We start from the raw sequence: 14,675 nt of genomic DNA, 5'->3' as shown, positions 1-14,675 counted from the left end.
GCAAGTTCTGACCCATTTATATTTCATGAACAAAGTCTAAATGTTACACAGTACAATTAATAATACTATAAAGTATTTGCTGTCATCAGAAGCATGATTTCCTGACTATTTGTTGTCTCTTTAAAATATAAGAGAAGTGGAATTAAAAAAATTATTAGTATTTGACAGTAGAACAACTTTAACTAGTGCCATGCATCTGAAAATAAAGCCCTTGCAGTTGTATTTTTTTCAGAATTGGCTTTTCAATCTCTTACTTACGAGCTCTGAATTAGTTGAGATAAGTAGGTTAAACTATTCAGTGCGGCAGATAGTCCAAAATTCCTACAGTATAAGGACAGTTACACTAAAATATCCCTTTAATCTTGTTATCTACAGATAATCATATAAACCGACATTGGCATAGGAAATGTTGGGATGGAAAGAAGCCAGGAAGCCCATCCAGGTCTATCCCCCACTGTTTCCTCCAAATATTTATGTAACTATATTTGAAAATCATTGAAGATTTGCCACTCTTGTTGCCTTTCCTAGGCGCTTCCATTTATTAACTGCCCTCTATGTAAAGGAAGTCCACCTAAATTCCTTTAGAGCATGGCCTTTCTTAATCTTATGCTTGTGCCTCTTTATTCCTGTATTTGACAGTAGTTCAAATGGCTTTGTAGCGTCTATCCTCTCTCTCTCTTCTTCAGACTGTTTTAGATATCTCTGAAGTTCACTCTTAATCTGCTTTTATCCAAAGCATACTGACCTAGTTCCTCTAACCTTCTTGAATAATTAAAATCCGTGAGCCCCTTTATCATTCGGGTGGTTTGTCCAGTGACAAGATCTCCACTAGCTATTCTAAATGTGTCCTCACTCCCTTATAGAACTCTCAGTTAATTTCCTACCACTGTGCATATATATTATGTTAAATACTTCATTTATACATAAGTTTTTGTGTATGTGACTAGAATCTGGTGGTAGATAAGCACCAGTTAAATAAGTATATTTGTATTGCTATTAAGCAATGTACCAAACTGTGATTTTGAGTTGCCCCTGTGTAGTCAGTAGAATTACTCTGGAGTTATGCTGCTTTAACTGATATCACAGTCTGGCCATTTATGTTACTTCCACCCTAATTTTGTGATATTAGTTTTCTGGTGTTCATGGTTCACAGAACCCCTCAATGGGGGCGGCGGGAAGCGGCGCGGGCGAGAGATGTGCTGGCCGCGGCTTCCCACCACCCCCATTGGCCCGGGACGGCAAACCGCGGCCAGTGGGGGCCGCGATCGGCCAAACCTGCTGCGTCAGCAGGTAAATAAACTGGCCCGGCCTGCTAGGGTGCTTACCCTGGCGAGCCGCGTGCCAAACGTTGCTGACCCCTGGACTAGATGATCACAATGGTCCCTTCTGGCCTTGGAATTTATGAATCTATGAATTCCTGGTCAGTGTTCAGAGGTGGCTCAGGGAGTTAGGAAGTTACCTGCAGCTCAGTCTATTAAGGCCCAGCACCTTCAAATAAAGGTATGTTTCTTTCAGAAGAGAGAGGTAAATTGGTTGTGCTGACCGGAAACCAAGACAGAGAGCTCTGTGGAAACATAAGATCTATCTTGTGTGATTTCTACTTGCCAAATTTTTTTTGAATATTCTGCTTGTACAACTGCATGGGACAAAGGTCGCTGAAGGCTGTTAGAAAATTGGTGTCAGTTTGAATCCTGAAAGCCCTACAAACAATTTCTACCCATTGATGGTGACTGTGTGGTCAAATCTGTGTCTCAGGGAATGTTTTCTTTCTTTTTGGTGCACAACAGCCCTGAAACAAGGCCATAGAAGGATTTCTGATGCTACCTAAATTCTAGATGTAAAGAAGACTCTATCACACTTTAGTTCCAAATGCAGTGTCAACTCTCCCTCTTGTGTTCTCATCCTTTGTTGGACTGTGTAAGCTATTTATTAAATTAGACTACTTGCTGAATAAGACATTTCAGTTGCTAATATAATATTGTAGAAAACCGCTACCTTTCCTGTGGGGTCTTTTGTACAACTTGCATCCTGCAGTACTCTACAGAATTAATTCAGTTGCAGAGGTAAAAAATTGCGGGAGAAAGAAACTGAAGAGGTATGTGCAAGGGAGAAAGTTATTCAGCTAATATTTGGAATTAGAGGGAGGGATAAAAACATCTGCCTAGGGCAGGAGCTGCTGTGGAAAAGGGTCTTTAACCATTGGTAGCAAGGTTATATGGTGGGGTAGAGAAGAAAGGCGTGCTGGATGAGCAGAAAGGAAAGTAATGTGGGGTATGAGTCCTGAGTGGTGGTAGAAGGAGTCCACAGAAGGGTTTTAAATTACCCAGTGCAACTTTAACTGGATCCTGAAACAAATGGAAGCCAATGAGTCATTTGACCACTTGGGTGAAGTGGCTGTGCTTCTTTGGACATGTTAGAAGGTGGTCGAGGAGGAAAAAGCAACACTAGTCTTTCTCTGCCAGCTTGCTCTGTTATGACAGAAAAATAGACATGGTCACATTTCATGTTTCAAAGTAGTGCACTTGATCAGACAAAATGTTGAAAGCAACAATCAGAAAAGCTAATAGGAGCTCACTGGCTTTTCCGGTGGAGCAAGCAAAGAAAAGGCTGTCTTCATAATGTTGAATCCCTGAATAGACATGAGAGAATTCAGATGTATGTAAATCCTATGAAAGAAATCTGATTTATTATTGTGTAGGAAAAGCAAAAACAGGTTCCAGGTGCTTTTCATCTTTCTGTTATGTATCAAATATTGTGTCTCAGAATAAATAACAAAGCTAGAACAAAAGCTTTCTACCCTTGTGCTATGCATAGAATTTCTGTTAGTGAATAACTACTTTTGGAATCAAGCAGTACCACTCTCTCATCATCTAGAGGGGTCACTGTTGAGCCGCTTCAGAGGCACTTGCAAACCAGGGAGAATAGAGCTAGTAATTAAACCTCTGTACCTTGTGGTAACCAGCCCATCTTATTTATAGACTGTCATCAGCCTCTGTGCTTGGCCTTCAATATCGTGCTACTCTGTCATTTATCTGTTCTCAGTATTTTTATATCTGACAAAAACGTCATTTTTCATCTGATGTTGAGCCATCTGACCTTTAGTACACTCACACTGTGGTCTGGGGAAATTGGGTGTTCAGAGGAAAATGTGAGAGACACATTCTAAACAAGTGGCAGCCTACGTGGTCTCCAAGGGTGCATTTGTAACTGAAGTCAAATAAAAAACAAAGGTATTTTTAATTATTATAGGAAAGAATTTCTAGACCTGATGGATAAATATGGATCATGCAGTAACACAGGCTCTGCAAGATGTTCACCAACACAACTAAGTGGTGAGGCATTGAATATTTCTACATTTTGCACTATAAGGAAGTAGTAGAGAATGCTTGATAGCCTGAAATAATGTTGGAGAACGCTATAGTCATCCTTGTATGAAATGTAAACCAGCACTTCAAAGATGTAGGGTGGAGGGGTGGGACGGGGGGTATGGTTTAGTGAGTAGAGCAGGCAACTAGGAGTCTGGCAGGACTCCTATGTTCATTCATTACTTGAGCATTAACTCACTTTGTGATTTTGGGCAAGTCACTTAACTTCTCCATGTCTATTTCCCCATCTATATTGTGTCACCTACCTCAAAGGGTTTTAATTAATGAATGGTTTATAAAATGTTATGAAATTCTCTGATGAAAGGTGTGTTAACATTGCAAAGTGTTGATACCCGAGAGATTGTAACTCTTCACACTCCATTTGGGGTTGCTGCACTGGTAAGGATGATTTATATACTTCATCTACCTTCCTCTTTAAGAAAGGTAGATATAAGATTATTTTGCTTCACTCACTCTTTTCATTTGAAGGGCCAGTCTTCACATGTCAGCAAGTGATGTCTGTTTCTGAAAACCTGAGTGCTTGACTTAGCTCCCACTCTGAAGCTGTGTAGCCTCAGGCTTCTTTGCGGGTGTGTTTGTCCTTTTGACAAAAGATTTCTTTTATGGGCTCCTCTCTAAGGATGGAAGGAAGGAAGGACTGGGAAAGTGGGGTGAAACACCTGAGCTGTTGATTTTGGAGTATGAGGGGGCAGAGGGGATAAATCCAGCACTGCAAGGATAAGTTATTTTCAGCAGCTGATACAGTGTATTGTATCTGCTCTCAACTCCAGTGTCCTATTATTCTGATTTTTCAAATCAAGTGCACATGTTATAAAATGAACCCAGGTGCTAAATATTGCCTTCCTAGAGCCAAAAGGAGGGGGTCAGATCACACTCATTCCCTCCCAATCTTTTCCTATTATCCAGAAGGCTGGATATGGCTGACAAGACTTCCAAAATGCTGGATCTCGGGACAAGCTGGATATTGCTCAGAAGTCTAAAATGCTTGCTTGGAAAAACACTCAATACCAGAGACACTTTTATTATATTCAATATCAAAATTAATAATAAAAGACTTGGTCATAATGATTCAGTTTACCAGAACTAGAACAGTTTATTAGCTTAAGTTCATGGGGAAAAAGCACGTTCCTCTTCCTGACATATACTGAACTATTTGCCTGAGCAAGACTCGCAGAAATTGATGTTACATGTCAATGAAACACTTTGCCTTCCCTGAATGTGGTTTTTATTTCTCTTTTCTCACTATTTCTTTCTTTAAGGAAAACCTGTTGACAGCCTTTCTTCTGGATCATCCTCAAGGTCACAAAGTCCTCAGCTTCTGCGTCCAAAAGATATTGTCATCAGCTACAATGGAAATAATTCTGTTACCACCACATCCCCGCAACTCACAAAGTAATTCCTGAAACTGACTCTAGCTATCTTCTCTGAACTTCCTTGGTCGAAAGTAGTTGTGTTTAGGTGCTCATGAATATTTTGGGTGGCGCTCACTAAAGGGCTACAAAGATTGTATTTTTAAAAATCATGTTACTAATAACACCGTTGACTGTTAAAACTGAAAGAATTTTTAAAACCAACTTATTTTGGCCATTTTGGGCCATTTGTTTAGTTTTTTGTGTTTTGTTCATTTTGGTGAAATTAGGCTGATCAGGTTTACAGTCATTTCTACCCAGCTCCTAGTTAGTTTTTGGTTCTGATTCACGTACACTAGCAGATTGTCACAATGCGTGGGTTGCAAACACTGCAGGAGGGCTGCCAATCCAATAATAATAATTTTTTAAAAAGCCAAAAAAGAGAGAAACATGAAAATATTCAGATGAAGTCACTAGAAGCTAGAAAGGTAGGCATGGCATACATGTCCTAAATTCACAAGCTCAGCACCTTGGAATGTCATGCCATACTTATTTTGCTGCTTCACTTCAGACATCCAGGTTTGAAAATTTTGGCCAACTTATCCAAGGTCACACTGTGAGTCAGTGGCAGAACCAGGGCTAGAATCCAGGAGTCCTAACTCCCAGTACTTTTGTCTAACAACTTTTTGAAACAAGTTCTGTCTTAACGTCTATATAAACAGATTTATAAAAATGCTTGTGTTGAACTGAGGCAGTTGAAAAATATGTATACCAAGTTTCTGGAAAACAGTAAGCAGTAAAAATGCTATAACAGTTTTGTGGATGGTGTGACAGCACCACCTCCTGGCAGTTCTGGGAATTAACTGTGCCGGGTCAATGCCCCTTCCAGTGGTTGCACTCCTCTCTCTCTGAATCTGCAGGCTCCAGGACCTCCTGCTTCCTCTTTATGACTTAGCCCTCTGGTATGTTTCCCCCTTCCGGGACATTAAAGCCTTCCAGCACGAATTGTCCCAAGCAGACCACTATCCACTGCCTTGTCTATGAACCTGGTCCAGCCCTCTACTCTGGGTTCCAGCTCAGCAGCCAAGGTCTGCCCTATCCCACACCTTGCTGCTTTTCCCCTGAGCTTTCCTGCCTTTCTGGCTCTCCAGTGCAAACTCCCTCCTCCCAGGGAGTGACTGCAGACTACCCCCTGCAGTCCCCTTCCCGCTCTTAGCTCCTGGACTTTATACAGGTCCCTCCTGTTCCTGTCCATCTGAGCCTCAGGTCTAATTAATAACTGTTCCCTGGTTGCTCCTCCAGGTGCAGCCCAGGCAGTTAATTGGCCTACCTAGCTACCTTAACCCCTTCTGGCCTTATGTGGAGTGGACACCCCATCATGGGTGGGGGAGGGGACTTTAGATGGAATAGACACACAGCAAGACAGCCTTGCAGTTAGATTTACACAAGAACACAAAATACTTTTATTTAAAGTGATTTTAAAAAGAGAAAGGTGACGTGAAACTTTCCAGTTGAATGCATTTTTATGATTATTTTCAGATCCCTAGAAATATGGTTATGTCTCTAATGAAATAGAGAATTAGACACATTTTAATTCTATCAGTGTGTATAGCACTGCTTTAATGCTTAGTTTAACTTGACATCCTATTTGTAATTGCTTAAATTAGAATTGAAATTAGTAATTTTGTATTGAGTAGCATGTGGACTGTATGAATCTCCTGATTAAATGTCTGCCATTTATGGCAAATTAATTGTTGCAACACTTATGTGAAACCAGCAAGAGAAATATTGCACATAGGTCTTCATTGCTGCTTTTTTCAAGCTCCACAGACTGTGTAACTGACCTTTTAATGCTAATTTTCTTCTTTTTTTTTTTTTTCCTCCTAGTGATAGTGCATTTCAGATTATCACTGTTTCCAAGGGAACAGGCCTGGGCTTGAACATTGTGGGAGGAATTAACAGAAATGAAGGTCCCTTGGTATATATTCAAGAAGTTATCCCTGGAGGTGACTGTCATAAGGTAGATCTTATAAAGTCCTCTTTTATTCATAGTTCCTTCCCATGCAGCTCCATTTTTTTCTGTATGTATTACCAACCTCAGTATAAATGCTCTCCAACATCAAGATTGATCTACTTTGACTTGCTATGCTAGCAGCAAGCCAGATCTAAAAAATAGTGTTCTGATAGGCGACACTAGACTGTTTTTAGACAGTAGCATCGCCTTTAGTAGAATATCCTGTCAAGGGTCAAATTGTGCCTTGTGTTGACTACCCTGTATGGGAAGGAGAAGGCAACTGTATGTAGATATCCTCTTTTCTCCTTCTCCTCCATGTGGTAGTCAGAAGGCTTACAGGGCACTCAGGAGAAAACTAGGAAAGGAATCCAGTTGTTCCTGCTGGCATGCCACAGCTGGCACAGGGTTATAGGGTTGAGGCTGGTTGGTGGCCAATGTTAAAGTTGGGGCTGGCTGGCGGTCAGGATCCCAGGCAGCTACATACTAGTTGGGAGCATATGCTTGATCTTCTTTAAAGAAACTTAGTGGTCATAGGCACAAACTTCTGCACTTCTTTCCTTCTCCCATTTTCTATGCCATTTTGTATCAGCAGAATGGCCCTTTTAACCATCTTGCACTCATCGCCATTGCAGTTGATTGCCACTAAGGTGAACTAAGGTATGACGTAGATAGGAATCATTATCCACGTCTTCTACATGAGAAGATTGAGACAGAAAAGTTGTGATTTGCTCAACCAAGGTCACACATGTATGTGGCAGAGCTGCAATTAGAACTCAGATCTCCTGATATCCTGTCATTTTCTTTGATCACAAAACCAATCAATTTTTTCCCAGTTGAGACTCAAACATTAGCTATTGACAGGCCAGAATAAAGGGAATATCCTATCGGACAAATAATTAAGAGTTATACTGAACTCTTTGCATACTGTATATTGCATCACTGAAAGTATGTAATGGACAAGGGGGACTAATACATCACAAACATTTCAGTTTTCAGAGCTGGATTTTCTAAACATAGCCTCTCTTTTTGAACCCAGGGCTATTTATAAGTGTGATGTGAGTCATTTTAGAAACAAGGAGGGTGAGGTAATATCTTTTATTGGACCAACGTCTGCTGGTGTGAGAGACAAGCTTTCACAGAGCTCTTCTTCAGGTCTGGGAAATTTAGGTCTGATCTACATTACAGAGTTAGGTCAATGCAAGGTAGCTTATGTTGACCTAACTATGGAAGCATCTACACTTAAATTTTGCTCCAGACAATGGAACTGCCCCACTACGCCAACTTAACTCCACCTACACGAGCAGCGTAGAGTCGAGGCTGATGTGTTTAGGTCAACACAGTGTCCGTGTAGACACTACATTACTTACATCGATTGTTTCTGGCTTTCAGGAGCTGTCCCACACTGACAGTATGGTCGATACAAGCACTCCTGGTGAGGACGTGCACCACCGACACAAGGAGCCAAGTGTAGACACACCCAAGCAATGTAATTACTGCGGTGGCTGTATGCCGATGTAAGTTAGGTCAACTTAATTTTGTAGTAGGAGTACTTGTGGCACCTTAGAGACTAACAAATGTATTTGAGCATAAGCTTTCATGGGCTACTGATGAAGTGGGCTGTAGCCCACGAAAGCTTATGCTCAAATACGTTTTTTAGTCTCTAAGGTGCCACAAGTACTCCTGTTCTTTTTGCGGATACAGACTAACACGGCTGCTACTCTGAAACCTGTCATTAATTTTGTAGTGCAGGCATGACCTTAATCAGAATATAACAGCTAAATACCAAGTGGAATAGATTGTTTAGCACAAGTAGTGAACACATATTTCAAGGGACCATTCCAGGTGAACATCCCTCCAGACATAAGGAGGAACAGAAAGGGGCAGAGGGGAAGCAGTTGAGTGGGGATGGTTTTTAGTGGCTTATAGATTGTTGTAATAAGTCAAAAATCCAGTGTCTCTGCTCAGTCCATGATTTTTAGCGTCTAGCAAAGTTATGAATTTAAGCCCCTGGCTCATCTTTTGAAAGTGTTGTGTAGGTTTCCTTTCAGAATGAGGATTGATAAAGTTTCCCAGACCACAAGAAGAGCTCTGTGTAAGCTCAAAAGCTTGTCTCTCTCACTAACAGAAGCTGATTCAATAAAAGATATTATTTCTCCTACCTTGTCTCTTTACTATTCTGGAACTGACAGAACTACAACACTGCATACAATAGTGGGACATTTTAACATGTAAATATTGATTGTGTCTGCAAAGCAAAGGCATGAATGTTTAACAACATTAATTGCACCTGCAATGATTTGTGCCCTCAAAATTCTGCCTGTGGTTATTTGTGACCACAGATTTGTAGGTACAGAAAGGGAGGTCAGGTTAAGGCCAGACTGCAGATCAGGAAGCAAATTGGAATGCTACCTTAAAACTGCTTATTTATGGATAACAGTGATTCTTCTTTTTTCAGTCTTGTTATAGCTACCAAAAACATTTTACCGTCTTAACCCGTGTAATTTAGTGCCCATTCCTTCTTGGTCAGTGGGAGCAAGACTAGGTCATTTATTTTCAAACTGTACTGTAACACTAATACAGTTCAAACAGTCAAAATTTGAGGCTGTATTTAAATCCTCATCTTGAAATTTCTCAATTTAAAATATGATGTTTGCCATGTGAGCCACCAGAGGGCAGCATTGCAGTTGGTATTTTTGTACACTGGTGGCAAATAAAAAACAAGCTGTTTATCTTTGTGGTCAAAGACAAATATTAAACAACACAATATAATGTGTTATAAAAACATAGTGTTCAAGCAGCTAAAATATAAGTATATGTATGTTAGAAAATTTTATATATTTGTTCCTTCTCAGGCCAGCATATGAAGGTTTACTAATTTCAACATTTTATTTTTTCTGGGGATTTTTTATGAAATATTAAAAAATTGAATGAAGGTAGAATTTTGTATTTCAGATCTTCCAAATTTTCCATGCAATTAATTACGTATAGGTTCAGAAACACAGGTGCATCTTGAATGTGTATATTTTTTTTGCCATATATTAGTGAAATATTGTAATTTTACAATCTATAAGCGTAAGCTAGAAAAAAGTATGACAATATACAGAATGATTAATAATTCTCAAGTGAATTCTCAATTATACTGTGATTTATGCCCACTCTAAGGCCCATTTACACTGCCAGAAGAGAGTAAAAGGACCTCAGTGTAATGAGAATTCAGGCTCCCTTTTTTTAAAGTGTTGTCTTATGACTGTCTGTAACAGAAATGTGGTATGCCTCTATGTTTGCAGAAAACTGCAGATCAATCTGCTTCTCCCGTTGCGGAGGTGGAGTTATGTCAACAGGAAAGCTCTCTCCCATCGACTAAGAGCGTCTTCACCAGACCCGCTACAGCTGCATAGGTGCATCTGTGCTGATTTAAATTTGTAGACCTGCCCTCAGTATCACAGCTAAATACAAGGTGGAAGAGATTGTTTAACATAACTAGTTAACATACACCTCTACCCCGATATAACGCTGTCCTCAGGAGCCAAAAAATCTTACCGCGTTATAGGTGAAACCGTGTAATATCGAACTTGCTTTGATCCTCTGGAGTGCGCAGCTCCGCCCCCCTGGAGTGCTGCTTTACCACGTTATATCCAAATTCTTGTTAGATCGGGATAGAGGTGTATATTCAAAGGGACAACTCAAGCTGAAGAGGCCCATTAAACCTCTTCAGTAATGGGGGGGGGAGGATTAGAGATTGTTGTAATAAGCCATAAACCCAATGTTTTTATTAAGACCATGATTTTTAGCATCTAGTAAAGTTATAAATTTAAGCACCTAGGCTTGTCTTTTGAAGGTGTTGTGCAGGTTTCCTTTGAGCATGAGGACAGAGAGGTCAGAGTGATCGCTTTGTAAAAAGTGTTCACCATAGGTGATATGGTGTTTTTGTCTTTATCATTTTTCTGTGAGAGTTCATCCAAGAGCATAGTGATTGTCTGGTTTCACCCACATAGTTTTGGTTGGGGCATATAGTGCATTGGCTGAAGTACACCCCATGTGATAGGCATGGGACCCATGGATCTTGAAAAGCGTGTTGTGGGAGGTATTGATCATTGTAGCAGTGGAGATACAGCTACAGGTTTTGCATCTGTTATTCAGGCAGAGTCTGGTGCTGCTTTTTGTTGGTGTGGCCTGGTCTGTGAGGAGCTTGCTTCTGATGATGAGGTTGGGGGGGGGAGTGTTTGAAGGCCAGAAGAGGGGGTTGGGAAAGATTTCTTGCAGAGTATAGTTCCCCATCGAGTAAGGGCTGGAATTGCTAAATGATACCCTGTACGGGTTTCAGTGTGAGGTAGGACGTGACGACTAGGGTTGTGTGGTTGGAGAGGTTTTTTTTTTCCATTCCCCCCCCCCCCCCCCCCGTATTGAAACAGGTTCTCTTGGGGTATTTGGGTGGCCTGTTCCATGATGCAATCTTTACCTTCAAAAGATGAGCCTATCACCCACTAACCCTCCTTTTTTGTCCTATGATTCCAGACATGTTAATCATAGAATATCAGGGTTGGAAGGGACCTCAGGAGGTCATCTAGTCCAACCCCCTGCTCAAAGCAGGACCAGTTCCCAACTAAATCATCCCAGCCAGGGCTTTGTCAAGCCTGACCTTAAAAACCTCTAAGGAAGGAGATTCCACCACCTCCCTAGGTAACCCATTCCAGTGCTTCACCACCCTCCTAGTGAAAAAGTTTTTCCTAATGAGCCACTTCAGTTTAAAAGGTCCCTTAGAATATGTGTTAACTACTTATGCTAAACAATCTGTTCCACCTTGTATTTAGCTGTGACACTGAGTCCCTCTTCCAGACCTGATCTGTGCAGCTCAAAAGCTTGTCTCTCTCACCAACAGAAATGATATTATCTCACCCACCTTGTTTCTCTAATGTCTTGGGACTAACATAACTACAACACTGCAAAAAGCAGATAGTGTTGTTGTTCTTATTCCTACAGTTCTCTTCTGCCTCCATTGATGAAGTTAGGGCTACTCTACACTGGCCACGTTAAAGCCGCGGCAGCGCTTTAACATGGCTTGTGTAGTCGCGGCAGAGTGCTGGGAGAGAGCTCTCCTAGCGCTCTAAAAACTGACCTCCATGAGAGGCGTAGCTCCCAGCGCTGGTGCACTGTCTACACTGCCGTTTTACAGCGCTGAAACTTGCTGTGCTCAGGGGGGTGTTTTACAAATGTTAAATTCCTTTAACACCTGTCATAGACAGACACGTGTTCATTCCATATTTGAGAACTTTGTTGTGAATATTCAAGTCATTGAACTTTGATATAATCTATGTCAGCAGCATATAGTACCTGCCATGTTGGGATTCTAATCCTGCAATTTGTTCCATTCATTCAGAGCAGTTTGCCTGCATGGGAGCCATGTTGATTCCAGAGGGATTCTGTGTCAACACAAGGGGTCTAACCACAGTGAGAAAAATGTCAGGATTAGGGCCATAAATTGGTTAAAGGCAAATTCTAGTATATTGTGAAGAAGTGCTAACCAACCAATTGAAAAGTATTGTGTAGTCAGAGTCCATAGCCATTTTATTATTCATTTAAATGATAAGTGAAAGGCTAAACAACTGACTGACTGAGGTTCTCATGCTTACTCAAGCCATCATGGAAATCAGACATATAGTGGCTATGTTATCCTTTGTCTTACTTATATGGTAGCAAAGCAAAAAGTCTGAATCTAAAAACAAACAGCCTGCAGCACAGGCAAACAAATTAGGCAGAATGGGGTGGTCGGCTCCTCTCACAATTGAAAAAAAATTTAAATAAAAATGGAACAGCTAGACCAGGTGAGCTATGCTTGAGATTCCTATAGGACAGGACAAGAAATAATGGGCTGAAATTGCAGCAAGGGAGATTTAGATTAGACATTAGGAAAAATTCCTAACTGTAAGGGTAGTTAAGCACAGGAACAAATTGCCTAAGGGAGGTTGTGAAATCTCTGTTACTGGAGGTTTTTAAGAACAGGTTAGACAAAGGGCAGGTCTTCACTACGGGGGCCGTCGATTTAAGATACGCAAATTCAGGTACGCGAATAGCGTAGCTGAATTTGACCTATCAGAGCCGACTTACCCCGCTGTGAGGACGGCGGCAAAATCGACCTCCGCGGCTCCCCGTCGACGGCGCTTACTCCCACCTCCGCTGGTGGAGTAAGAGCGTCGATTTGGGGATCGATTGTCGCGTCCCGACGAGACGCGATGATTCGATCCCCGAGAGATTGATTTCTACCCGCCGATTCAGGCGGGTAGTGTAGACCTGTCAAGGATGGTCTAGTTAATACTTAGTTCCCTGCACCGAGGCAGGACTGGACTAGATGACTTTGAATCCTACATTTCTATGATTCTGTGGTTGTCAGGCAATTAGTAATATAGTGTTTATTAAAAATGAATAGTATATAGTTGGGTGGTTGGAAAAATTGGTCAGCATATTTTTCCCTCAAAGCAGTTATAATAGTGAGTCTGGTGCATCCATAGCTTTTCTGCACGGCAACAATTTTTGAATGTTTGATACTGATTTATAGAACCAAGTTGTTGAATATAGTATTGATTGTTTCTTTGTGTCTTTTGAAATCTAGCACATACAACACGTTCTTTCATTGCATAGTTATTCTACTAAGCAGCAGCACAAAAGATGTATATTACCAATGGAAACTACTAATTTACAGATTAAACATATTGGTCCAGGCAGAAAGTCTGGACAGCCTTGACTGTTTCTTAAATTCATAGGTTCAAAAGTACATGTTAAACTGTTGCAATTAGAAAATTGTTTCAGTTGCATCTTCATCAACAATCAATACAGAATGCCACACTTGGATTCTTTATTGTTACTGTTTAGGATGGACGACTGAAGCCTGGAGACCAGCTTGTATCCATAAACAAGGAGTCAATGATTGGAGTCTCCTATGAAGAAGCAAAAAGTATAATCAACAGAACAAAGCTGAGGTAATTATTGTACTACAACAGCTAAACCCCCAAAATGAAATCTTGTACAAGTTTTCTTTTGAGTAGTTTGAAATATTTTGTGAAACGTGGTTGAAGTAAGAAGACAAGTTCATGCCTCTGAAATATTAAATACTCCTATTACTATAAAAAAGCTCAAATATGTTACCAATCTAAGTGATGCAAAATTGTTAGGAAAATTTACCAGCTCAGTCACAAATGCTACTCACCTGGCCTTCACCTTCATAACTGATGATGAGGAATGAAATAAAAACAAGTGTCAAAAAAATTCTCACCCCAATGGGGCTTGGACAAGTAGAATTTTGCGAGGCTGCTTTATCATTTTATGAACAGTGTTGCATATAATATATGTAAACCATTTATTTTTAAATTTAGATCTGAATTTGCCTGGGAGATTGCTTTTATCAGACAAAGACTTTTTCCCAGTTACTTTGAAAATCCTCAAAGTCCTGGCAGTCTCTTGACATCTGCTACTGGATGTGGACAGCAACAGACACGACTCGCGTTTAATCTTCTTTCACCTCCTAATGAGAATCCGGCTTCAAAGGTGTCCACATCCTACACTGTGAGTACAGTCTTGTCTCTTGTTTTAAGATAAGTCAAATAAGAGATTAATTTTCTAAATTAAAGAAATCCTATTGCAACTTTTCCCCATATTTTAGTATTAGATTAATGGCATGTAGTTACCATTCCAGTAAGTGATTGGACCCCTCCTCGGAACATGCACTTTCCTGTGGTATTCCTGGGAGCTTTCTGGTAGATGTGTAAAATCTCTCTAGAATCAACAGTACTGGCCAATGGAATGAGAATATTAACTGAAATAATTAGTTGATTGGTCATCTCACTTCTCAATTAAATCTTAATTGTGACCCTAGGTTGTCAAATTCTTCTTTTGAAAAAATAAATAATATCTAACCATTTCCATTTTATATTT

General features: G+C 40.5%; 1 protein-coding gene across 6 annotated transcripts in view; it reads left to right on the top strand.

Moving 5' to 3' along the window:
- Positions 1-14,675, top strand: part of STXBP4 (syntaxin binding protein 4) — a 123,503-nt gene that overhangs the window by 16,102 nt on the left and 92,726 nt on the right. For 4 of the 6 annotated variants that reach the window (XM_054047033.1, XM_054047032.1, XM_054047034.1 and 1 more), the window contains 5 exons: positions 3,250-3,332; positions 4,646-4,778; positions 6,623-6,755; positions 13,617-13,723; positions 14,117-14,306. In XM_054047033.1, the coding sequence (XP_053903008.1) occupies positions 3,250-3,332; positions 4,646-4,778; positions 6,623-6,755; positions 13,617-13,723; positions 14,117-14,306 (646 nt within the window). Of the gene's footprint in view, positions 1-336; positions 443-1,811; positions 1,918-3,249; positions 3,333-4,645; positions 4,779-6,622; positions 6,756-13,616; positions 13,724-14,116; positions 14,307-14,675 lie in introns of those variants that run through there. The other 2 variants (XM_054047037.1, XM_054047035.1) reach the window with 2 other exon arrangements.

This window comes from Malaclemys terrapin, chromosome 13 (genome assembly GCF_027887155.1).
Source record: "Malaclemys terrapin pileata isolate rMalTer1 chromosome 13, rMalTer1.hap1, whole genome shotgun sequence".
NCBI classification, from domain to species: domain Eukaryota; kingdom Metazoa; phylum Chordata; order Testudines; family Emydidae; genus Malaclemys; species Malaclemys terrapin.
Note: the sequence above shows the minus strand (reverse complement) of the source record. Positions and strands in the feature narration are given on the sequence as shown.